General features: G+C 41.0%; 4 protein-coding genes across 4 annotated transcripts; 3 read left to right on the top strand and 1 right to left on the bottom strand.

The window, feature by feature from the left end:
* The first annotated feature begins 1,176 nt into the window (after positions 1-1,176).
* On the top strand, positions 1,177-1,772 carry LOC148817557 (transcription factor HES-5-like). The gene is made up of 2 exons (XM_088938142.1): positions 1,177-1,239; positions 1,356-1,772. Exons 1-2 carry the CDS (start codon positions 1,177-1,179, stop codon positions 1,770-1,772), a joined length of 480 nt encoding a protein of 159 aa, XP_088794268.1.
* Positions 1,773-7,450: 5,678 nt separating this feature from the next.
* Positions 7,451-8,085, top strand: LOC148817556 (transcription factor HES-5-like). The gene is made up of 2 exons (XM_088938363.1): positions 7,451-7,552; positions 7,669-8,085. Exons 1-2 carry the CDS (start codon positions 7,490-7,492, stop codon positions 8,083-8,085), a joined length of 480 nt encoding a protein of 159 aa, XP_088794489.1. The 5' UTR covers positions 7,451-7,489.
* A 5,459-nt stretch (positions 8,086-13,544) lies between these two features.
* LOC148817555 (transcription factor HES-5-like) lies at positions 13,545-14,211 on the top strand. The gene is made up of 2 exons (XM_088938362.1): positions 13,545-13,678; positions 13,795-14,211. Exons 1-2 carry the CDS (start codon positions 13,616-13,618, stop codon positions 14,209-14,211), a joined length of 480 nt encoding a protein of 159 aa, XP_088794488.1. The 5' UTR covers positions 13,545-13,615.
* A 5,177-nt stretch (positions 14,212-19,388) lies between these two features.
* LOC148817554 (transcription factor HES-5-like) lies at positions 19,389-20,001 on the bottom strand. Its single transcript, XM_088938137.1, has 2 exons — positions 19,936-20,001; positions 19,389-19,823 (listed from the first exon to the last, which is right to left on the bottom strand). The coding sequence occupies exons 1-2, from the start codon at positions 19,999-20,001 to the stop codon at positions 19,389-19,391; spliced, it is 501 nt and encodes a 166-aa protein (XP_088794263.1).
* Positions 20,002-25,163: the final 5,162 nt, after the last annotated feature.

Raw genomic sequence — 25,163 nt, 5'->3', positions numbered from 1 at the left:
CACAGCACACAGAGCACAGTGTGGGAAACCTTGAGCAGCTTTTTACTCACAGTGCCGACCAGCCACAAGCCTGGAGACACATCTGTGACATCTGGACATGTTGTGGATTGACTTACAGATTCAATTAGGTACTGTATACATTTTAGTGATAAACGTATCAGTTTATATACTAATACAAAGGGACATAACATGTTTTTAATAATTTCAGGGAAAAGTATTAAGTTCACCAACGACACGACAGCGATTTTTGTTGTGTCTTAACATGATAAACTTTAGGGTACTTAGAGTTAGAAGGCTCAGGTCTGCTTTGTTACACTGCCCAGAATAATTCTAACAGAGGAAGTACAAATTTAGGTATAAGATGCCCATTATTTTAATATTTGATTCATCCAAATCATTTACCACCAAATATACAAAAAACAAACAAAATGGAATTTGATGTAAAAGACATAAGCAGCACTACTATCACCAAAAAACAAGAATAAAAAGTATATACATTAATCAACAGACTTGTTAATAAAATTTAGAAAGCAAGTAGTCTGAAGAAGGTGAAAACTCTTATAACTGCCTATGTATAAAAGATTAAGATTTATGCAAGCTAATTGCTAATGTCATATCACTATATTCTTTGCACAAAGAACACCTGAACCAACAGCTATGGTCAAACACATTTTAAAGGTTTTAGATTGCACTGACAGGAAACATACTGGGAAGGCCTGGTGCATACTGTAAGACTCAGGAGCACAGCTCTGGTCACCGTAATATTTTAAATCATGTGTCACGTACACACACACATTCTAGTTAGCAGAGCTGTGTTTTTAGTGTCATTGATCCCCTCACCAGGCAGCAGGCCTGCTCTCTTTACAGGGTCACCACTTTCCCAGATTCACACAGCGCCCTGTGAGTCACTCACCATCGCCCCCTCCCCTCCACCTGTTCCCCAGAGAGACGGCCATTGTCCCCGGCAATAAGCACTTCATTGAGCATGTGGCAATCCCAGCTTCCCCATTGTCCCCCAAGCTCGTCCATTGGCTACAGACTGTGAGAAACTCCAACAAGCCCCAGACCCACACATTCGTATGGAGATTGGGGACTATAAATAGGAGAGATGAAGCCAGCACAAGTCAGACTCTCAGACTCCCTCTGCAGAGAGCACTTCAGCACACAGATACAGCCATGGCACCTACAGTCACTGCAGCAATGGGCTATTCGAAGGAGCACATGACTCTGGCCAGCAAGGTGAGTTGTGAAGTTTAGATGTTACAGTGTTTTTTAAAAATATCCATTTTAATTCTGTAAGACGTGTTGGATCCCAGAGCCAGGTGATTGACAGGTGTCTTGTCCTTGTTTTGCAGCTGAGAAAGCCGATAGTGGAGAAGATGCGCAGAGATCGCATCAACAGCAGCATCGAGCAGCTCAGGCAGCTCCTGGACCAGCAGCCGGATTCCAAGCTGGAAAAAGCCGACATCCTGGAAATGACGGTCTGCTACCTGAGGCGGCACAGCCAGCGCCAGCCCGTGAGCGCCCCCTCTGGGCCCTCAGCTGAAAGTGAAGGCTACTCCAGGTGTGTCCAAGAAATCAAGCGCTTCCTCTCCCAGGATGGGATGAAGGTGAAGTCCCAGGGAAGACTTCTGAACCATTTCCAGAACGCACAGCTTTCCTTGGATAAGAGCAGCTGTCAGAGTGTCCTGCCTCAGCTGAGCTCCCCAGTCCATCACACCACCATCAAAGGAGAGACTCAGGCTAACACAATCCTCTGGAGGCCCTGGTAGAGCACTGTGGACTCTTACTAAACCCTCAGGCAAACAGAATTGAACAGTCCAGTCCGCGACGGGCGAGGACACTAATTCTCAGTGTGTAGAAGACTTTTTCTTCCTCCTCTGCTATGCAGAATGTTATCAGATTTGCTTTCAGTAACAGGAAGCAAAGAAATGTTATCCAAGTGTGGGAATACGCCGTGCATATTGGGTACTACTTGTTGCACAAGAAATTATTTCAATAATGTTGAAACTGTGATTCTTCTTGTTAAAAGGAAATTGGTTTCTAACTCAGAAACCCGCCTTCAGTGAAGGCAAGATTGTATCTTGTTTTAAAAGAATCTTGTGAAGAGCTTCTACTTAAGAAAAGTTTTATGCAAAGCAACTTTTTGCCACTTTTATTACGAGTAATGAAATATTTTTTTATTAGAAAATGCCCTAGGTCATTTGTTATATTGTTATTTCACAGAAATATGCTCACACACAGTGAAGTATACATTCCTCATTTCTTGTTTGTGAAATATTGATAAGTTTATAATGTATCCATGCCTTTTATAAAGGAGCTTTCTCAATCTGTACACTCTGTTAAGGGTGCCATACATGTTCTGATCTTGGAGACGTCTTCAAGATGTGGTTGTGATGTGATGTTTGCTCACAGCCCAGTTTACAATGTTTGTAGATATGGGCTATTACCTGTAACCTTCATTTAAGGTGCTTATTGATAATGTATTGTTGTGATCAGAAAACTGAACTCATTTGTATGAATAATATTCATTTGCTATGGTTCTTAAACATGGATATTGTTTTGTTTTTCACAACAGCAAAATCAAATAAAATTTGATTCAATATACAAAAGATTCAGAGTATTTTCAACTTCCACAGTTTATAAATTATTATAAGAATAATGTTTTTTTTTAATCTCACCATATACATGTAGCATGGAACATGTCTGAATGAAAAGGCTAAAAAGAAATCTTTACTTCTTTATTCACAACCCAATATGAACACGATCTTCGTTTACAGCATGTTAACATTGTGTTGAGCCCAGGGAGTAAAATCACAACAATGTGCCATTTGACACATTTTCCCAGATATTTCTGTTTTAATCTATGGGAACATGTTGCAAATACTGAATAGGATAATGAAAAGATTGTGTTGAGCTTCTAAAGATCAGAGACATTTAGGGACAAATTTAATTCAATATAATGTCAACCCTCCACCCAAAAGGAATTAACACTTTCACTGTCAAAGCTGCTTTTCTGCTTTTTAGTGGATCTTTTGGAATTTGAGTTCTTGGATGAGCCAGTGTTTTGAATTGTTAATACAGTAACCTTACATAATACAATTTCCTAAACAAGATTAAGAAATTATTGAATTTAATGATTCTACCGTTCTACATATTAAGACATATCTGACCTTCATCTATTCTTCACCAAGTCCTAACAGTAGATAAATCTAACCTCATGGCACAGATAACACGCATTCTGTTTGCCATGAATGTGTTTTATAGTGCCATCAGTTTAAATACATTGCTTGGCTTGATTGGCATTCGAGAATATTTGTATTTTGATGACAATTCTCTGCAAACAACTTCATCAAAATACTTCTGTCACACTCCTCAATGAATAAAAATGATAGTAAATACTCACCAGTGTGGACAAGGTGCTGATGTGGGTCAGTTATAATCATATGGGTGGGATGCAGGAGACACGATCACAGTCAATATCAAGCCCACAGCACCAGAGGATAGTACACCAATGTCTCCTGAGTCTGCCCACAGAATAACACACCGGAGGAACTCTTTTATCCTGTAGAAGTGTTCAAAATCAACATTGTTACTGTGTCTGAAGCCAATGAGGATTAAACAGATCCTTAAAATCCTGAAGCGTATTTTGCTTAAACAGATGCCTTGTGATGTATTAACTAGTTAAGGACATACTGTATATGTGTTAATTCATTAACCTCAGGCTCATTTTTCTGAGCACGTTTAGAGTTAAAATTGCACTCATGGTAAATGTTTTAACAATCAACTGTTGAAAAGTTCAATTAAACTGCAAGGCATGTAACAGTAGGACCTTGCAGGAATAAAGTGCTTTTGGAATTTAACATGTTCTATTGATTCCAGCCAGCTTGAATACATTTTCTTTTTACTGTTAAGGCCCTGTTTACCAGTTTTATCCTGGTTCTCTCTCAGGTAACCTTAACCTCACTAGGTTAGTGTCAGCTTCCTGCTGCCTGTGACATAACATTATCATTACTACATTTCTATACAAACATCCTCACATCTCCTGGTTTACCGCCAAAAAGGCACCAGGAGTATAAATGTGTTGCATATTAAATCCATCTGCGCTGACACAGGTTTCTGGGGTCTGACTGAAGCTGCACAATGACACTTTGGTCACATATGGTCTCCTGGGGATGAGGCATCTTTGCCCCCACAATGGCAGATCAAACACCGTCGCTAATGTGATGTGTAATAAAGACACACTTCTATTGTCTCCCCTCTTCACTCAGTGAATGGAGAGAGTGTGAGAAACAGAGGAAAACTCACTCTCAGAGTCCCAGTGGGCCGATACCAATGGAGTGACCTCCACACAACAGCCTGCAGGGAAAGGGGGTGTGTTCACTGATTAGTTTCGGTCTTAGAGAAAGTACGTCATTTAGATAGGAGAGTTCTGACATTTTGAATGTTACTTCTGTCACGGCTGGCTTGGGCCCAGGCTTACTTCACAGTATCTATCTGTCCAGCTTCATCTCAGAGAGCCACTGTTAGCTCCTCTGGGTCAGTGTGGGCAAGAGCAGAACACACACTGAATCGCTTGTGATTTAATTGTTTGGCAACAGGGTTGAAACTGTCAAACACAGTGCTGTAATTCCTTTGGCACACTTTCTACAACATTGAAATTCTCTTCATATGCAGGAGGTCAGATCCAATGTGCTTGGAAAGTCCCATATAGCACAGCACAGCGCTCAGGGAAAGGAATTTAAAGACTTTCCTCAACTTGGCATTCATAGTCTTCCAAAAGATCATTCTCAATGAATACTCTGTTTTACTATTCTACAAAACGTGTTTTTGTTAGCAGATTTCGTTAATTTTTAGCTTTGCTGGTAAAGTTCTTGGCACTTACTGTTTTATTTATAACACCTCATATTGAACATTCAGATTTTCAGAATCAGAATCATTCCAATCAGAATGGAAAGGCATATCTCAGCAATTAATATAATCTTTCACAAGACAAATTCCAGTCCACATCCCATTCACTCTTTAAATCTGATTTCTTAGCTCAAGTTTAAACCTAATGATACAGAGTGCTGATCAAGTGTGTAGAAAGAATTCTGTGCATTTTTATCTAAAGCTTATTATCTTAAAAGCACACTTTACCTAGACTTTGCTCTTTGTGATTTGTTGTGTTCACTGAGTCCTTAATTAAACTCTATTTAGCGAATAAGCTTGGTCCCTGAGAGTCTTGTCAACATCTGCTGGTCTAAGTGAATTAGCATCTGACAAGGCACACTTCTATTGTTGCAGTGAGCGCTCTGTCAATGGGCAGAGTGTGGGAAAGCTCTGGAGAGCACAGTCACAGTTCCAGCGTCTTTAGGATTCCTGAATCCCACCAGCATCTGGGCAACATCTTCTCTGGGTGGACAAAGTGAGCAGGGGAGGGAGTATGAGAAGAGCCCCTTGATGGAGCAATGGAGTACAGAGAAAACATTTTAGGGGATTACAGTGAAAACATAGAATGTTTAACATTGTATGTAATATAGTTTCAGGTAACAGGGTAAATGGAGACACCCCTAAATAACCACTGCAGTTAAGTCACTGAATCACTGGGAGCCCAGTTTCCTGACTAGATTCATTTCATTCTCATACGTGAGTGCCACATGTTTAGTTCTGCTGTCCCCCTACCATGGTTTCATATGTTGCTATGAAACATCATAAACACAGAAGTAAGACCATTAGAAAGGTTAAAAATAAGAGGAGATCATTTGTCCTATCTAGCCTGTTTGGTAGATAGTAGGTAACTGACCTACTGATCTCAAACAGCCATTTTATAAAAGACGTCAGGGGATCATCTTCAACCACTTGGATGGGTAGCTCGTTTCACACACCCTCAACCCTTTGGATAAAGAACTGGCTCATATTTTTCTCTGTTCAAAGCTATAAAAAATAATTTCCTTCAGCCTGCCAGCAATGGATATCCCCTGAAATCCCAGATTGTACCTGGTCCAAAGGAGCAACATCTTTCCTATATTGTGGTGACCATATTTGTACACAATATTCTAAAGGAGGCCTTACAAATACCAAACCTCTCAATGAGGTTTTACAATTCTAACATAACACTCCTTGAAGGCTGGAGGTAGAGATGTATTGATACAATATTGATCTCCTCTCAGTCCAGATGGTGTGTGATGTCAGGCTGTGGCTGACCCACAATACACAGCCGATCACCGTCACTAATGTCTCATTCAGCACACACGGCTGCTTTTGTTGTGCAGGGAGCACAGCACACAGAGCACAGTGTGGGAAACCCTGAGCAGCTTTTTACTCACAGTGCCGACCAGCCACAAGCCTGGAGACACATCTGTGACATCTGGACACACTGCAGCTCTCTGATCCACAGCTTGACGTATTCTCATTTTTTACATTATATTTTGCCATTTGTATGCTAATACACAATGCCATTCACAACAACTACATTTTGTAACATTTTAGCACATCAGATTAGCTTTTCTACTCTAAAGCTTTGAGGTTACTTATATGTCCCTCTCAGAAGAAGCAGCTCAGTATAACTTGCCACTGTGTCCAAATGACTTTATCCTGCATGAAAATTCATAGTATTCATTTAAAAGTTGTATTAAAAAATTGTACAGAATTAGATCATCATTGGTAGTATTCTAAGTTGGCCTAAAGCACATCAACAACTTGACAACAGTACAAAGCACATGGATTTTGTGTAAGATATGGAAAGCAGCTCAGATCTTGAAATGGAGTGTTTGATAACATGGCAGGTAACTGAGTTAATCAGCTTTTGGGGGAATTGGTCTGCGATTGGCAGGCATCCCATTCAGGATGTACCCTGCCTTGATCTTGTTGCTTGCCAGGATAGACTCCAGCTTCCTGAATTGGAATAAGGTTAGGCAATGGATGCATGAATCACAATCGGGAGCCCACTTCTACAAGAAGACAATTTCTGGAGACACTGGGCATTTTATTGAAGTACTGCAGGTAAAACAGCAGCATCGCACCAGTAATTTGGCTTTGCTATAGTCATTGAACACCTACAGCAAGATCTAAGGTCAAACATATTTTGAAGCCTCGAGAAAACATGTTGGGTTGTGTCACATACACGGCAAATATTAGTACTGTGTTGTTACAGTGTCATTGATCCCCTCACCAGGCAGCAGGCCTGCTCTCTTTACAGGGTCACCACTTTCCCAGATTCACACAGCGCCCTGTGAGTCACTCGCCATCGCCCCCTCCCCTCCACCTGTTCCCCAGAGAGACGGCCATTGTCCCCGGCAATAAGCACTTCATTGAGCATGTGGCAATCCCAGCTTCCCCATTGTCCCCCGAGCTCATCCATTGGCTACGGACTGTGAGAAACTCCAACAAGCCCCAGACCCACACATTCGTATGGAGATTGGGGACTATAAATAGGAGAGATGAAGCCAGCACAAGTCAGACTCTCAGACTCCCTCTACAGAGAGCACTCCAGCACACAGATACAGCCATGGCACCTACAGTCACTGCAGCAATGGGCTATTCGAAGGAGCACATAACTCTGGCCATCAAGGTGAGTTGTGAAGATTAGATGTTACAGTGCTTTTTAAAAAAATCCATTTTAATTCTGTAAGACGTGTTGGATCCCAGAGCCAGGTGATTGACAGGTGTCTTGTCCTTGTTTTGCAGCTGAGAAAGCCGATAGTGGAGAAGATGCGCAGAGATCGCATCAACAGCAGCATCGAGCAGCTCAGGCAGCTCCTGGACCAGCAGCCGGATTCCAAGCTGGAAAAAGCCGACATCCTGGAAATGACGGTCTGCTACCTGAGGCGGCACAGCCAGCGCCAGCCCGTGAGCGCCCCCTCTGGGCCCTCAGCTGAAAGTGAAGGCTACTCCAGGTGTGTCCAAGAAATCAAGCGCTTCCTCTCCCAGGATGGGATGAAGGTGGAGTCCCAGGGAAGACTGCTGAACCATTTCCAGAACGCACAGCTTTCCTTGGATAAGAGCAGCTGTCAGAGTGTCCTGCCTAAGCTGAGCTCCCCAGTCCATCACACCACCATCAAAGAAAAGACTCTGGGAAAGAGTGCCCTCTGGCGGCCATGGTAGAGCACTGCAGACTGACACCACACTAAATTGAACAGACTGGTCTAAGATGAGCATGGGCCATGTGTCTCCATGTCCAGGAGCTGTTTTCAACCTAATTGAAAAAATGTAAAGTTTCCAAGTTCAGGAAACTAAAGTTTATGGTACTTGTAATTTCTTGTGAAAGTATAGGTGAAACAGTCTGTTAATCAAATTAATTTCTTAACTTCTTCTGTGGAGAATATAGGCAATTATTTTTTTCTTGTCAAACAAGGAGTGTGTTGCAACATTGAGTTGTTTTATTTTAAGGTTTGGAGGGAAGAGTTTTTTCTTTCAAAACGGTGTTCGCTCTAGGTTGAGCATATGTAATTACTTTATAAGTGAGTGGTATCATTCTAAAATGATTTAGACATCTGGCTGAATCATGTCAAACAGCAATGATATGCTGTCTATGAATATGCATCCTGTTAGGGACAAATCCCTTACTGTATTTTGTCATACAAAGATAGAAAGTATGGTTTATCTTCATATTTGAAGATGGATTTTTATAATGTATATCATATTTTTGATGTTCTTTGAAAAAGAAATCTGTATCTTGTAACAATAACCGCTTATGCATTTCTGACTTTTTTCACTATTTTGTGAAAAAATAATACAGTGCTTACAGTTACGTTCAAAATGTTTCAGAAGTGTATACTTTTTGTGAACCCGCTTAAAGTGAAATGTTTTGCCTAAATGTTTTATGAGCTTTGGTATAGAATGGTAAAACCTTGTTTTACCAAAAGCCCAACTGCAGAGTAATTATTAATGCAACTATGCATTTTGTGACGTTTCTATTATGATAGAAGAATACAGTAATAATAAAATCTGTCCTAATGGTACAGTCCTAAAGTCAATCTAATCACTGTTATAGTGTTTTAATGGATATGTATTTCATTTATGAAAAAATAAATGTACTGTAAATACAGTTCAAGGCTCATGGACAGTCTTTTCTCAATTTTTACAACATGTAAAACAATTATATTTATTTTCTGGGTGGATTATTGCTGGTTTTGAAAACTAGAACAAGACCTGTTCTGTAAATCATGCAAAATTTTCAATCAATTTCTTTTCTAAAAATTGAAAGGTGCACCATAAAGACTGATTTAATACCTCAGGCCTTTATTAAGGATGAGGGAAATATTTTAACTCAGGAACAACAAAGTAACACTGAAATATTTAGGATTATTTCTCCATAGAAGAATTTCCTTTTCACATAAAAACAAAAGTGGTTTATATAACAAGTGTCATTTCAGGCCTAGCCAACACTATCTTTAATGTTAAAATATCATCTTTAATACTATCATTAATTATTATATTACACTGTGCAGTATACCAAAACTAAATAAACTTTGTGAAGAAACACTCATCTCTTTAAACGCTTATAGTGACAACTACATTGCTTTTTCAGTTTTGCAAATACAGTCATTTCAAATTATACTTGACACTTTGTTTAAAAGTATTCAGTGTCACAGAAATTAACAGGCTTAATCACTACATGGTTTTAAATGGTTTGCATGCTTACAATTAATTTGTTTTTTCTTCCTCGTCCACATTTTTGCAACATGGTGAAAAAAAGCACAATAATATTAATCATCAGACTAAGTGGCCTCAGGTATGAAGGCAAAAGTATGATCTCCATTCAGTTTGAAAGTCCACAGAGAGTTGCAGTTTCCCACACTGAGCAGTCAATCAGAGTATTGACAGAGATCATGGGGAGACATTTAGTTAAATTGACAGCATATAGCCCTGGGACAATGGCTTCTTAGTAGCTAAAAAGCAGGAGTATGTGGGATATTGTGAATGCAAACCACTTTCCTGGAAAAGAGCTGATGGACTTGTTGATGTTTACCTGATTTGCAGATAAAAATCGACAGTCCAGTTAGAATAAATAGAGTAAAGCACAAATTGCAAAATATATCAGAGATAAAAGAAGACATTTTCAATAAGCAACACTTTTCCTCAAAAAGCTACAGATAATTGTGCAATTTATAACATCACAAAGATTTGTGGAAAGTTGCACACATTCCAATCAAATGACATCATGACAACTATTGTAGTTTTTTTTTACTTGGGGGTAGGTAGGTTATTCAGGACCGACAGTGGCTATAAAAGAGATCAAAGAAATAAATTAACATAAATGCCAGCATAAATGACAATCGTGTCTCTGCTACACACTTCCTGATTATATGCAACTTTTAAACAGATTACTAGCATGTCTTTTTGCACTTGCTTATTTTTTTTGGACTGCATAAAAAGGTTGGCAGTGAGCATACAATTTTAGATACGTATTTCACCTATGCTTAAAGAGCTTTTCAATCACACAACATTGAAAGCTGAAATAAAGTTTGAACCATTAAATCAGTCTCCCCTACTTCAAATTACTACCCTTAGAAATGATCATTTAGTTTGCTCAAAAACATGATACTCTGAACATGTTTTTACACAGGGAGTGGAAATAGCTAAATAAGGATTGTGTGGCTATAAAATGAATATTAAATAAGCGTTTAGCACACTGGGTCTAAAGAGTGCAGTTTGTAAGATTAGTGTAAAAGTAAGAGTTTCAGATGTTTGCTCAGACTTGTATCTCTCTGTGGTATCCAGATGGTCTGCTGGGAAAAGGGCTCACTTCCCCCCATACAGGAGATCAAACACCGTCGCTAATGTGATGTGTAATAAGACACACTTCTATTGTCTCCCCTCTTCACTCAGTGAATGGAGAGAGTGTGGGAAGCAGAGGAAAACTCACTCTCAGAGCCTGGGCAGGATGATACCTATAGAGCGGCACAAAGCACCTCCACTGGGACGCTACACACTCACTGTGCAAACTGAGAGAGACTGAATAAAGAGACGTGCAAAAGCTCGTCATGAAACCGAACCTACTGTGGCCCAATTACAGGGATTTTCTAAGATTCCCAGCCTGCGTTTCAAACTACAACCACCAAATTAGTACTTTTTCAGATTGCTTGTCATAAATAAGGCTGGCAGCTTATTTATCGACAAAAGTTGCGTGGTGACTTGTTTTAGATGCAGAACCCTGCCATTAGTAAATGTCTAGTCTGGTTAGTGCATGCTCCAGTAAAGGTGATTGATTGGATCCATATCAAAATTGCTTCTTTTGTCTTGACTGGCAAATTACGGGAAGCATTTTTGATGATATGCTGGAATTATGAGTCAGGTGCTACATCTACAATTCTTATAACTTCCTATAACAGCATTCTCTTACAACAGTGCTTCCCAAACTTTCCGTGAGAAGTTTGAGGCACACAAAATATTTTTTAAATAATCAACACTAATATTGCAAGAAATAGCATTTTTTCCAAACTGAAACTTAGACTACAGTTTCAATGAGAAGCATTTGACTGTTTGAGAACTTTAATTTCCAAGAGTTTGTTTTGATTAAAAGAACTGTTTAATATTTGGTTTAATGCTGGAAAGAGCTACACGATGCGCCTGAACGCATTTTAAGCATGCTTTAAACAATTTTTCACATCTGAAGGATGATTGACGCACTTGCAAGAAATGTCACAGTTTAGATCTCAGGATGAAGGCTGAAACTGTGGATAATACCAAAGGTGGTGTAACAAAAATAATTCACCCATTTTCTATCCACTTTATCCAATTCAGGGTCGTGGGGGAAGTCAGAGACTATCCTGGCAAGCAAGAGGCAAATGACAATAATATAATATTATATATTATATTTAAAATATTTTTAAAAATCTCAATATGGACTTTAAATGTCAAACACTTATTTGGAAGCTTGTCAGTTAAATGTGCAAAAGTAACAAAAAAGCCAGTGTTGTCTTCGATGGATTTATTCTACAGCAGAATCGTCTTTATTAAAAAAATCTACATTCAGAGAAACAAGTTTTTTTCTAGCTTTCTTCTTCTGCAGAAGGATCAGTTAAAAGTCAGCCCAACACCAATAAATAATTGCATTTTCCTTTGTGCTGCACTGATGACATTACTTAATTACTGGTAGACTCCTGTAGTCATTTTGTTAAAGCACTACTTACAAGCAACTCCTTTAACTTATGCTTAACCACAGAGATTGATCCCTGGAGGGCTTTTGTTTAATAACACTTTTTCAAAATGGACCTGACTCCTGTCTAAATGTTTGTGTTCATCAGGTCCTTGATTAAACTGTATTTAATGAATAACCTTGGTCCCTGAGAATCTTGTCAACATCTGCTGGTCTAAGTGAATTAGCATCTGACAAGGCACACTTCTATTGTTGCAGTGAGCGCTCTGTCAATGGGCAGAGTGTGGGAAAGCTCTGGAGAGCACAGTCACAGTTCCTGTGCCTTTAGGATTCCTCAATCCCACCTGCATCTGGGCACCTTCTTGTCTGGGTGGACAAGGGGGGTGGCAGTACTCTGACACTAGGGTATCTGACATGCTAACTCAGAGTAAAGACATGCTGGACCATGGTGAATTCTAAGGTAAAGAGAAGTATGGTGGTGAGCTCAACAGTATGGTCATATGAAGCAATAACAATAATACACTTAATAATGGTTATTTGACAACAGGTCCAGTCAGCACCAAAACAAATTCATACTTTCTAAATTACTACTGAATTTGTAATTAGATTTTGAGACACTTCTTCAATAATAAAAAAATATGTTATGAGGAATACCCATGAAGTATATATATCCATCTTGTACAACAATATATGATTCTTATGAGAAATGAAAGAAAAAAACCCTAACAAAACCTTATCAGTCATTGATCACCTCTTCCTCCAGATGGTCTGTGATGTCAGACTATGGATGTCCCACAATACAGGGCCAATAGCCGTCACTAATGTGATGAAACCCTGAGCGACTTTCTACTCATAGCACAAGGCTGGAGACACATCTGTGACATCTGGACACACTGCACTTTCCATCGACAGAAGAGAGCTTTTATCAGTGTGTTTCCATCAATCACTGGTGATCCTCAGCTACAGTGTTTAAGAACAATCATGATTGCAATAAAATCAGACTTTGCATAACTTTCCTGAAAGGTTGCAATGGACACATTGTAATACATCTCCACTTTTAAATCATGAGACGTATTAGCCATTATCTAAATTTCCAGTATAAGCGTATCCTTCTCACCAAAATCATAATCCTTTTAATTAGGATTAATTTAGTCACGCATCTAACAGATCCTATTTGACAGTATTTTCTTGAAAATGGAAAAAAAACACTAGACAGCAGGCAAAATTAAAAATCTTATTTTTGTCAACTCCTGTTTTGCATGACACTGTACTCAATACAGATTACTAACCTGAACATTAATGAACCAATTTAGTTGAGCATTAATGCTAAACTTGACTGAGCATGTGGCAATCCCAGATTCCCCATTGTCCCCCGAGCTCGTCCATTGGCTACGGACTGTGAGAAACTCCAACAAGCCCCAGACCCACACATTTGTATGGAGATTGGGGACTATAAATAGGAGAGATGAAGCCAGCACAAGTCAGACTCTCAGACGCCCTCTACAGAGAGCACTCCAGCACACAGATACAGCCATGGCACCTACAGTCGCTGCAGCAATGGGCTTTTCGAAGGAGCACATGACTCTGGCCATCAAGGTGAGTTGTGAAGTTTAGATGTTACAGTGCTTTTTAAAAATATCCATTTTAATTCTGTAAGAAGTGTTGGATCCCAGAGCCAGGTGATTGACAGGTGTCTTGTCCTTGTTTTGCAGCTGAGAAAGCCGATAGTGGAGAAGATGCGCAGAGATCGCATCAACAGCAGCATCGAGCAGCTCAGGCAGCTCCTGGACCAGCAGCCGGATTCCAAGCTGGAAAAAGCCGACATCCTGGAAATGGCGGTCTGCTACCTGAGGCGGCACAGCCAGCGCCAGCCCGTGAGCGCCCCCTCTGGGCCCTCAGCTGAAAGTGAAGGCTACTCCAGGTGTGTCCAAGAAATCAAGCGCTTCCTCTCCCAGGATGGGACAAAGGTGGAGTCCCAGGGAAGACTTCTGAACCATTTCCAGAACGCACAGCTTTCCTTGGATAAGAGCAGCTGTCAGAGTGTCCTGCCTCAGCTGAGCTCCCCAGTCCATCACACCACCATCAAAGGAGAGACTCAGGCTAACACAATCCTCTGGAGGCCCTGGTAGAGCATTACAGACTGTTCTCAAATGCTGGGACATACTGAGTTGCACAGGCCTGCCTAAGATGAACATGGTCAGCAATTATAAATTTATAATATTATTTCTCTCTTTTGTCTGTCAAGTGCAGAATTTAAATGATGTATTTCTTCAAAATGAGTCAGACTTATTTCCTGGTGTTGGATAAATAATTTGCTACTTATGTCTTGTGATACAAGGTACTATCTGCCTGAAATGCAGACCTAAGGTACTTTAGAGTCTTTTCTATTTCAGGAATTTTCTGTACTTTTACACTAGCTCTATTGTCTTCTGTGAAGACGGTAGTCCGAACTATTTTTCTTGGCCTGGAAAAGTATTTTAGCAGTAAATTACTTAAGTAATGTTTTTATTATATATAACCCACTGGTTTTAAATTTTTATTGAAACTTTTTGTACAAGAAAATTTCTTCCCTAGGACTCCTTCCTTCAAAAATGTCTTGTTATGCATGAAAGTAATTTTTAAAATTGTCCATTTTGTTTGACAATTTTCTTTAATTGAAATATGCAATGAAATAGCGTCTTCTATGAAGACAAAATGCTCTGTAGTTTGTCAGAAAAATGTTGTTTTTTTCTCAAACAGCTATTATCAATGTTTTCACACACATTGTAGCGATTTGTTGTTTTAATTTAATAAAAATGTTTGTGAAAGTTACATGTTTATGTCGTACATTTCATCTTAACCTCGCGTTTTGCAACTATGCCCTCAAGTGTTTTGTGTGCGTCATTCCGCACTTGAGTATGATAATTACATTACTGGCCGCAGTAAACAGGCAGTGTGGTAGTTTTGAACAACTCTTGTGAGTAGGCTACTTACAATGTAAATCTAGAAAATGTAAGAAAAGCGCAGTAAAGAATTGCAAAAAAGCGCAGCAAATGTAGAAGCGATTAAGTAAAAAAGCCTTAAAGCGGTTAATTGCTGATCAAATTTGCCTAAGCAGACCTTGCAATACACAACACGCTGTTAGGCTAAATGGGTGGGCAGGCGCTGTCCATGGTGCTGATCACTGCCCTGCTCAGGCTCCACAGGACCGCGTGGAGAATGAACAACGCACAAACTCACGTGTACGGAAGCTTAGGAGCGCCAAGGAGAAAAAAAGCGTTTAAATTAGTACAACATTACAACGACATACTTAGCGCTTCTAAGCTTCCGTAAACGTGTATGTTCAGCACTGTTCAGAACACGTTGAGGAATGACTTGTGTTTTGAATTGCCAGTGTGACCACAAACGTAATTCGTCGTAAACGCATTGCCTTGTCCAATCTTTCGGCTCAATTTGCGACTACATCGTTTTAACCTCCCTCAAAAGCATGGGTGTGATTTTGTTTTTAATTTACTGAAGAAAGTAATATGCTTTAAGCACTCATCGATTCAAATTCTAGACTTTGTACAAAAACATCGCTTTTTCGGACAAAGAATATACAATTCGATGACACCAAACTCTTTTTTGTTACTGTCTATTTTCACATTGGTGCTTTAACTCGAAGAGAAGGGGGATTGCTTCTGAATGCAAACATCCTGAGAAAGCGTTTAGTTCATATTCATTGGTGAAATCGTTTACCTTCCCCTTAAATAGAATGAAAGGGGCCCGACAGATAACGAGACAGGCAATAAAAATCTTCAGTGGGTATGTCACACTCTGTGAGTGTCTGGGAAGCTGAAGGTTCCCACACCAAGCTGTCAATCAGTCCATTCCCAGAGACCGTGGTGCGGAGCCTTAGTCAGTATGCGCTATACCGAAGAGTCCAATGGAAAATAAGCTAGATCCCAGTTTATTATTTAAAATGCCCCTACTGCAGTTGTGAAACTTACTCTATTTTTTTTCTGAAGTAACCTTAAGTCACGACAGTAGCATGGTCTCGTGTAATTTAGATAGCGCTTTTCACGTTTTCCACGTATTCGTTATTTTTAGGTTTGCTATTTAGAGAGCCTTTATACCTTAAATAAAAACTTAACGACTGCGTTCTATTGAATTCGATTCGACAAGAATCAATCCGAGTTGACGTGCCTTTCAGACCTTTGATTGAAACTTAAACTGACAGGTATTGTTCCTCTACGGTCTCCGGGGAACTGAGGCTTCCCAACCCCCGCCACAGTGGGAGATCAAACACCATCGCTAATATGATGTGTAATGAGACACACTTTTGTAGTTTCCCTATGGAAATCAGTAAAAGGAGAGAGTGTGAGAAACAGAGGAAAATGCGCTCTCAGAGCCTCGACGCCTCACAGCAGACTGTACACATCAGTGACTGATACCCTAAACATGAGCGGGAGGCTCTTTTCTTGACGTTTGCGGCACATTACTGTTGATGCCACTATTATGAATGTATTTTGCTGTTATTCGTTTTAATTTTATACACTTTGTCTCTGAAAAAAAGTATTCGATATCTTTGGATTAACGAGTTATATTGATTCGACACGCAAACATAATAATAACAATGCATTATGTGCAGTATCCACCTGGATGAGGCAACAGTCAAAGTGCGCCAGTACGCTCACACAAACAAAAGACTTGGAGAGTCTTTTTCTATAGAAAAAAAATCATACTTTTAAAGAAGAAAAACGCTTTTCTTTGCCGTCTAAATAATAGGCGCGTATATTTCAGTTGCTCGACAAGGCTACATTGCCAGCACACCGCTGTAACTGTAAAATGTTCTGGACAATGTGAGATGAGAGAATATGTAGAGTGTGCATTTACATTATTTAGGTAACGTTGGTGAAGGTGATGTTCTGCGATTGACTCGTTTTCCGAAGAGAGTGTGCCACGCCTGGCGACCAAAGTATCTCCACTGTGTTATAATTTAAAAAGGAAGAATATAGAACATCTGTCATTTCACCTGCAGTATGAATAATATCATGACCCAACTGTAAAGAATGACTTCAAAGTCAGACATTTCAGGCCATACCGGGCACCTTATCTCGCGGTGGACTCAGTGTATCCTAGAACACAGAAGCATTGCTGTTCCTAATGCCACATTCAGTCTGACTGGTTCATTTTTTGTGCCGTGAGCACAGTACAGTGTGGGAAACAGGTGTGCCCAAAGACTGATGTGCCCAGAAAAAGTTGAGCCTGGCAGTAATCATTCAGAGAAAATGTTTCGTAAATTGTCTGTAAAGGGAACTTAGCATGAGTTCTCCTTTCCCTCACCTTTTCTCTCATCCAGGTAATGGTCTTAACTAGTCGCTTTACTTCTAAAAGTACGCGGACATCTACAGTACATATTCCCCACAAAAGCCTGCTGTAAAGTTACAGTGGGGGCAAAGCGCACGAGATGAAGATCAAAGGGCTGGAACATCAATCGTTTGTAGTTCCAGTCTGCGGGTTCCGATCTAAAGCGTCACGAATTCGACACCTACCAAGACAGCACACTTCACAGCCTTTTGCCAAAAGACTTCAATAACAGAGGTGGCAAGGCACGTGAGGCCGCCAGGTGCGAAACTCGGCACCTAGCTGACAGGGGGGAACCATGCCATGACAAGCTCAGAGCCACTTTACAGAAATAACTTTTCAGAGAAAAGTTTTAATAGAACTTTTCAGAGAAATAAAAACTGTCTAATGCAAAACTAACATAAGCTCACGGTTTCGCCCTTTGATTCTTTAAGTCCATAATTATTTCGTCACAATGAAATTATTCGAAATATACTAGTAAATGTGGTAACGCTTTTTAATAGTAGGCAAAAAATCCTAATGCATTCCAACTTAATAGAAGATGAGAAACACGAATATCTTACAATCTTCGAGTTGTGATAAAATAAAATGAGCTCAAAATATTTGCCAATTATAGTCTTGATCAATTCACAATTTAGTGGACATTTTCCCCAAAATGATTATGAATAATCAATATAAATGATCATGCTAGGGTTATTATTTTAATGTTTACACTTTGTTGTACTGTGATACGACATCATAAAATGTCTCATTTCTAGAATGTGCTTATTAACCTTCTATTGCTAATTTAGCGAGTACTCAGACGACTCTATAAAGGAATTCCTGTTGTACTTGAGCTATTCGTCCGACATGAATAAGGAATTTCTGCCTGTGACCGAACAAAATAAAGAAAGCAGCTGTTTCCCTGCCTCAATTAGTATTTGGATGCAGGTGAACCTGTGAGCTTTAATTAGCTGCACGTTCCAACAAGTCTTTCTCAAACAAAAGTGAGAAAACTTAGCAATTTTGAAGGCTGCGATTGACAAGCACGCCATTACTTCAAATACTAAGCTGTTGTGGAGGTACTTGTGAACTCTTCAGAGGAATTAAAAAACACAAACATTAATTAACATGAGAACAAAAGAAAAAATCCTTAACAATAGCTGCGGACGAAGAAAAGGATAGCGGATGATATAAAATGCGACCACCACCTTTATAAGTATGCAATTTGAATGAAAAGTCGCTATAAAAAAGATCATTCGTACCCCATATTCAAAAGCACACAGGAATACATCAATTCTGACACATAAACGCTCATTTCTGCTGATCAGTTATTAGTATAGCTTAACGAGTCAGAAATGAATGTGTAGCCATTTAGAACTTAATACGAGCAACGGAAGGACGTTATTGAAGATAGACAACCATGTCAGAACTAAATGTTTTGTCAAAATATCTAAATGTTACTTCTACACCACTTAAGAAACGACTCACAAAAATAAATTATATAGATTTTATTATACAAGCGTGCCTTTGAAATGTCATTTTTCCAAAGCCTTGTGGTTATTCTGTAAAACCTTGTTGTTGTTGTTTTAACACATGACATTGTCATAAAACAGTTTTTACAAAAAGAAAACCTTATAACACATGCTGAGCTGAAATATATAAAGATAATACAGAACAGCCGCCATACCCTGTACAAACATCTGTACTCATTAACTCATTATACGCACTATATAATAATGCAACAATAAGCGTGCTACAAACATTGTAGAATTAAAACGCACCATCAGGACAATGCTCTTTCTCTATTTAAAAAAATATTTTTCATAGAATTTTAGAGAATAATTATCTCACTCCTTACAAAGGGTGAGTGGAGACAGTATACACACAAGGTGTATTGAAAATCACGGAAACAGTACGTTCCTACTCAATCAGAGGAGTCCTGGACTTCAAGCTCTCCTCTAGTTTCATCGGATTGTCCTCAGTCACTCTAAAGTCCCTTCTACCAGGGTCTCCACAGAGTCGTGCGTGGGCTCGGTGCCACTTGCTTGGCAGAGATCGGTGTCCGCGTGGGCGTGGGGAGCTGTCCGTCCGGGCGACGGGTCCGAGCGGCTCTCTTCTGCAAGCCGTAGAAACACTCGAGGGCTTTCCGCTCGGCGGCCTGCTGAGGGGCGTGGAGAGACAGGTACCGGAGGGTCTCCTGCAGACACCGGGAGAAGCCCTGCTGGTAGCCCGCGCTGGCGCAGGACTCGCTCTGCTCCTTCAGGAAGCGCACGGTCATCTCCAGGATGTCCGCCTTCTCCAGCTTGGCGTTGGGCTGCTGCTGCTGCTGCTGCTGCTGCTGCTGCTTGAAGTGCCTCTGCAGCAGCGCCTTCAGCTGCTCGATGCTGGTGTTGATGCGGTCTCGGCGCATCTTTTCCACGATCGGCTTGCGCAGCTGGAAGAGAGAGCAGAACGGTTTGAGTTCTCGGATCTCAAGGGAACGGGCTTACAGATAATGACTCTCAAGCAGACCCTGATTGAACAACATCCGCGCAACTCATACTTACTCTGTTCTTTTCTTTGTTCGACAAGTGGAAAGCGGTAGTTTCCCTCTGCACAGTGAAAGGAGCCATGGCGGTAAGGTTGCGCGCTGATTGTCGCTGCAGGTCTGGCTGGGCGATGCCAAAGTTCAGAGCCGGTCTGAAGGGCTGGTGGCGAAGCGCTGCTGTATTTATAGTCGGGCTCCGGGTCTGGCCGCGTGGAGCTCAAGCTCCCCGAGCTTTCCCACACTCCCCAGCCAATCGCGTCGCCCCCGGCGACAATGGATGACATCAATTACTTCACGGTTTAGTGACTCGGATGTCTCCCGAAAGCACGGGGTGGGGGCTGGGGGGGGCGCACAAGCCCACAGAGGGAGTGTGGCGGTGTGTGCGCGCGGCGTGCAAGGCCTGTGGCCCTGAAACCTGGGAAATTCCCGCCCCCTGAAACTCAGACCTGCTGCCGGAGGCAAAGATCAAACGGCCTCTCTGAAGTGGCAGCGCTATTAGCATAAATATGTCAGGCGCATGCCTGGCCGTTCCAGCGACTATCAACACTGGGGCAGTTGCTGCTGGTCGTTTTTCTTCTGTAATTAAAAAAAAACACAGCATGGAGGCCAAGCCTGAGCAAGGGAAATTATAAATACAAACTTGACAGGTATTTGGGAATTGTAAGTTTTCAACATTTAAGAGTTTCCTCGGACATTTCCACTCGTATGTTATGCATAGAAGAACATTCCACATCTAGGTACTGTTGATCCCACAGTTTTCCCTGTGCAAACTGTTGGCTGAGATTTGTCCGTCTCTATGGAAAACTCGACCGTGACCTGAGATGAAAACGTGACACTATAGCCCCACACACAGGAAATACAGCACACACAGCAATTGTCTAACTCGGAGGTGGATACAAATATTGTTAGTGGACGGGATGTGTACAGATGCGATGTTATTGACCAGTGTTGGGGTTTTCCTAAAGTGTTCTGATATTCATGAATGTCAAAAGTCAGCTCTGTGGGCGAATGTAGGAGGTCTTTTGATTCAGTATTATTTGCTTGGTTCTTGGTCAGAATGCACGGTGGCGTTTTGAGAAAAACTTTCTGCTGAGTGAAGACTGGTATTTTGCGGCGACAAATATAATTTGCCTCGTTCTTTCGAGACGTTCGTTAAACCTATTGAGTAAAAACTACTTAAAGCAGAGACCAAACTATGTGCGTTTTATTGTGACGCTTGTGTTGTTGATTTTCCTACCGGGTTTGAGCATGTTTTGGGGAGGAAAAAAAAACATAAGAAAAGGGACTGATATGGTTTCAGTTTTGACGTTTCCTGGGAGACGCACTTGATGGAGAGGCGCGAAATCAGGAGGGGTCAAAACCCACACCCTCACCTCTAACGGGTAATTCTACACGGCACGCTTCCTTTGTGAGTCAGCTGAAAGCCGAGAATGAAACACGAGTGTGGGAAAGCCACGATTAAGCTGGCCCCACACGTGTGGAGGCACAACTCTTTATCTTTCATGCTCGCCAACTGTTTCGGTGAAAGGAAAGCGGGCAGGGTTCTGGGTAGTGAAATCACGGCACTTGGGTCAATACAGGAGCAGACTATTAATTTATTCATCTGAAAGATTATTCCCTCTCTCTCCCCGTGTGCGTGCCTGCTCAGAAAGAAGCGAGCAACGAGCCAAGTTCATAAGCGGCAAAATTATCTTTAAAAAAATCTTTGCAATTCTCATTTGCAATAAGTATTTAGTGCACTGTCCTGCAATGTAGCGTTCTGAAAGAGTATGTGCTTAGAAGAATTCTATATTTCAAATTCAATTACCATCTTATTATTGGCTATAACTCGAGTATCAGCAACAACAGTAAAAGCCTTTTCTTGGGTTCGTTTTTTTCCGGTTCTGACTGCTTTTCGGTTTTGGATGGAAACGTGGAGGATCATTTTAAATCTACAACATTACTGCAAAGTCCATAAGAACAAACGGGGAGGACAGTGCATCCAATTCCAAAACAATGTCCGAAGCAGCGTGCTATTTAAATATTAATTGAAAGGCATTACACATTTGCTATGCTGTTCGAAAATTGTTAATCATCGGCCTTGTACAGCTAAACACAAAGAAGCATCTTCGTGAATGAAATCAAACAATAAAGACGTGTTCGATATCATTACAATGTGTATAATCTGGTATTAATCTACATCCTTTACAGCTGGTAACGACGTTTGTACTGGAAAAAAAAACGTTTGTAATTTAAAAACAACACTTTTGGGGCATTATTATGACAAAACACTAAACAAAGGCAAAGTTGATATTTACGTATAATGCACAGCAATTAATACACTTATGCTTTTATAAAACCTGTCTTTCGGAGGCCATATTGTGGAAAAACAGAATTTCTCTGATGTGTATTGCCTCATTGTTGTGAAGGTATTCAAAAAGCTTTCATATCAATACGTATTCCTTTTTTTCATTTGAAGGAGATGGGATACAAACCAGATATTGGCTACAGCTCTATTCCCTTCAGTATAAACAGAGTGAGTGCTAAATGTATATTTATGCTCTTGCAAAGGAGATATACATTTCCTTTACATGAGCATTAATATGCCCTGGGCTGCTAGAATGTTTCTGCTGAGGTCTCCAGAAGGATTTCATGCAGTCATGACTTGCTTTGTTGTTGCCACTTTGCAGTAAAATGGTTAGGAGACATAGACGAGCAACTCGGCACAGGTCTCAATAGATCCATGGATCTGCTAGTGATATTGGAGCTGCCAGTGTGCATTAGAGACCTTAATGGTGGACAGGTGGACAGGAAGTGCAGTGTCTCCTGCAGACACCAGGAGCACCCTAGCTGTGGCACACCCCAAGGCCATTTCAAGGAAGTTGTGTTTCTCAGCTCGGTGCTGGGGTCCTAACTCTCCAGCATGTCCTTGATCTGCTCTGCACAGCTGTTGCAGTGATCTCGGTGCATCGCAACCAGAACTCTTAAAGGAATAGAGAGGCAGCAGTGTTTATCATGCTTCTCTGTTTAGCCCTTCAGGTATTTGTTATGCTTGCTGCTTTGTTTTCTTTTCTGGGGAACTTGAGGTTGGTGAATTTGCAGCTGAAGGGGCTCTGAGAATGTGGAGCCAGTCCTGGGCTGAGCTTTATTGAAGATTCATAGTTAGGTATTTGCATTAGAGTGCTAGGGGGTTCCCACCTGAATTGTAATTTCACACTCAGAAGGTGGTAGATAAGTCCCTTCAGAGTAAGAGAAGAATCCACAATTATCTTATGTTCTGGCGTATGCAAGCTTTTCCACTAAAAGAACATTTTTCCGGTTATGAGCCGATACACAGAGTAGCCAGGCTACTGAGGCTACTACAGGCTACGAACAACCCACCCACAAGAAGAGAGGGTTTTATATATGCTGTATATATTGCATATGGGTTATTAAAGCTGTAAAGATAAAACTAGATATTCTTTATCTGGTACTAACAGTGAACAGCGTTGTATCTGCAGTCTGATATTTTCCAGCTAGGAAAGTTTTTATGGGAGCTTTTTATTTATATATGCTCTAATATTTTCTTATCAGTATTTTTCTACTTATTTTATAATAATCGACAACACGGTCAATAATTATTTTAGGGGGAAGATATATTGGTAATGACATTTTCTTGTTCAATTTTTAGACAGCACCAGAGTGGTGGAGCAAATTTCGCTTTGATTTGATTTGATGTTGAGAAAAGTCCCTTTTATATTCTGTGTTTTATGGTGGTACGTGAAGTTTTAGCAATTCCAATTGTCTCCTAAGAGAGGAGATAAAATTATTCAAGTTATTACATCATATACATGAATCCAGATATTACTTACCATTTTCGTGCTATTACAAAGCACCTTTCACCTTACTGTGTTTGACATTCGATATGGGAGAACAATAATTGTAGTCTCTTCAGTTACCTTATTATCAACTTCGATGCTACGGTCCTGTTTTTTAAAAAAAAAAAATCTATTTCCATAATCGATTCCTTTTAAACAGTAGCGCTTCCCAGGCAATTAAACACGCTTTCAATGCAGTGTGAAAATCTCACACGTCTCGCGAACGCCGCTGCGCTACAATAGAGCAGGGTAGCTTATTATCCTGGAGGAGGGAAGAGAAAGAATTAACACCTCGTGGTGTGGGGAATACGTGGGGAACAAGGCAGGGAGCCCTGAGTTCGTGCTTGGCTCTGTTGCCACACGAGTTCTGGTTACCTGCGCAGGTGCCGTTCTGACACCTGACCGCAGGATTAAGGCTGCAGAGCGGTTGGGCTGCGGCTACAGCTGGCGCGCTCAGGAGATTAAAGAGCAGCTGTCGGGCACAAGCGTGAGTCTCAGTTTTACGATTCTTTCCCACACTTGCTGCTGCCACGAGGGGGGGGGGGGGGAATGAAGCACACCTTATTAAATTTCCCGTCTCATTCTTTCTATATAATCCCAAATCATATCCTGTACTCCTACATTCTTCAACCCCTTCTATCTCCCATGATTTTCGCCCTACCGGGGTTACTTTGCACAGCTTTTGACATTGTGTTGACATTAAATGAAAGAAAATTTAAATATATTTTGTTGCATTGAATGTTTGAAATATCACTGATATTTACATTTTAGACAAAAAAACACACACCTGAATATCAAGCTATAATTAAAAAAAATAAATGTTGAAATCCTACAATTCCCAAATACCTGTCAAGTTTGTATTTATAATTTCCCTTGCTCAGGCTTGGCCTCCATGCTGCGGGTTTTTTTTTAATTACAGAAGAAAAACGACCAGCAGCAACTGCCCCAGTGTTGATAGTCGCTGGAACGGCCAGGCATGCGCCTGACATATTTATGCTAATAGCGCTGCCACTTCAGAGAGGCCGTTTGATCTTTGCCTCCGGCAGCAGGTCTGAGTTTCAGGGGGCGGGAATTTCCCAGGTTTCAGGGCCACAGGCCTTTCACGCCGCGCGCACACACCGCCACACTCCCTCTGTGGGCTTGTGCGCCCCCCCCCAGCCCCCACCCCGTGCTTTCGGGAGACATCCGAGTCACTAAACCGTGAAGTAATTGATGTCATCCATTGTCGCCGGGGGCGACGCGATTGGCTGGGGAGTGTGGGAAAGCTCGGGGAGCTTGAGCTCCACGCGGCCAGACCCGGAGCCCGACTATAAATACAGCAGCGCTTCGCCACCAGCCCTTCAGACCGGCTCTGAACTTTGGCATCGCCCAGCCAGACCTGCAGCGACAATCAGCGCGCAACCTTACCGCC

The sequence above is a fragment of the Atractosteus spatula genome, chromosome 20 (assembly GCF_055471065.1).
Source record: "Atractosteus spatula isolate fAtrSpa1 chromosome 20, fAtrSpa1.hap1, whole genome shotgun sequence".
NCBI classification, from domain to species: domain Eukaryota; kingdom Metazoa; phylum Chordata; class Actinopteri; order Semionotiformes; family Lepisosteidae; genus Atractosteus; species Atractosteus spatula.
Note: the sequence above shows the minus strand (reverse complement) of the source record. Positions and strands in the feature narration are given on the sequence as shown.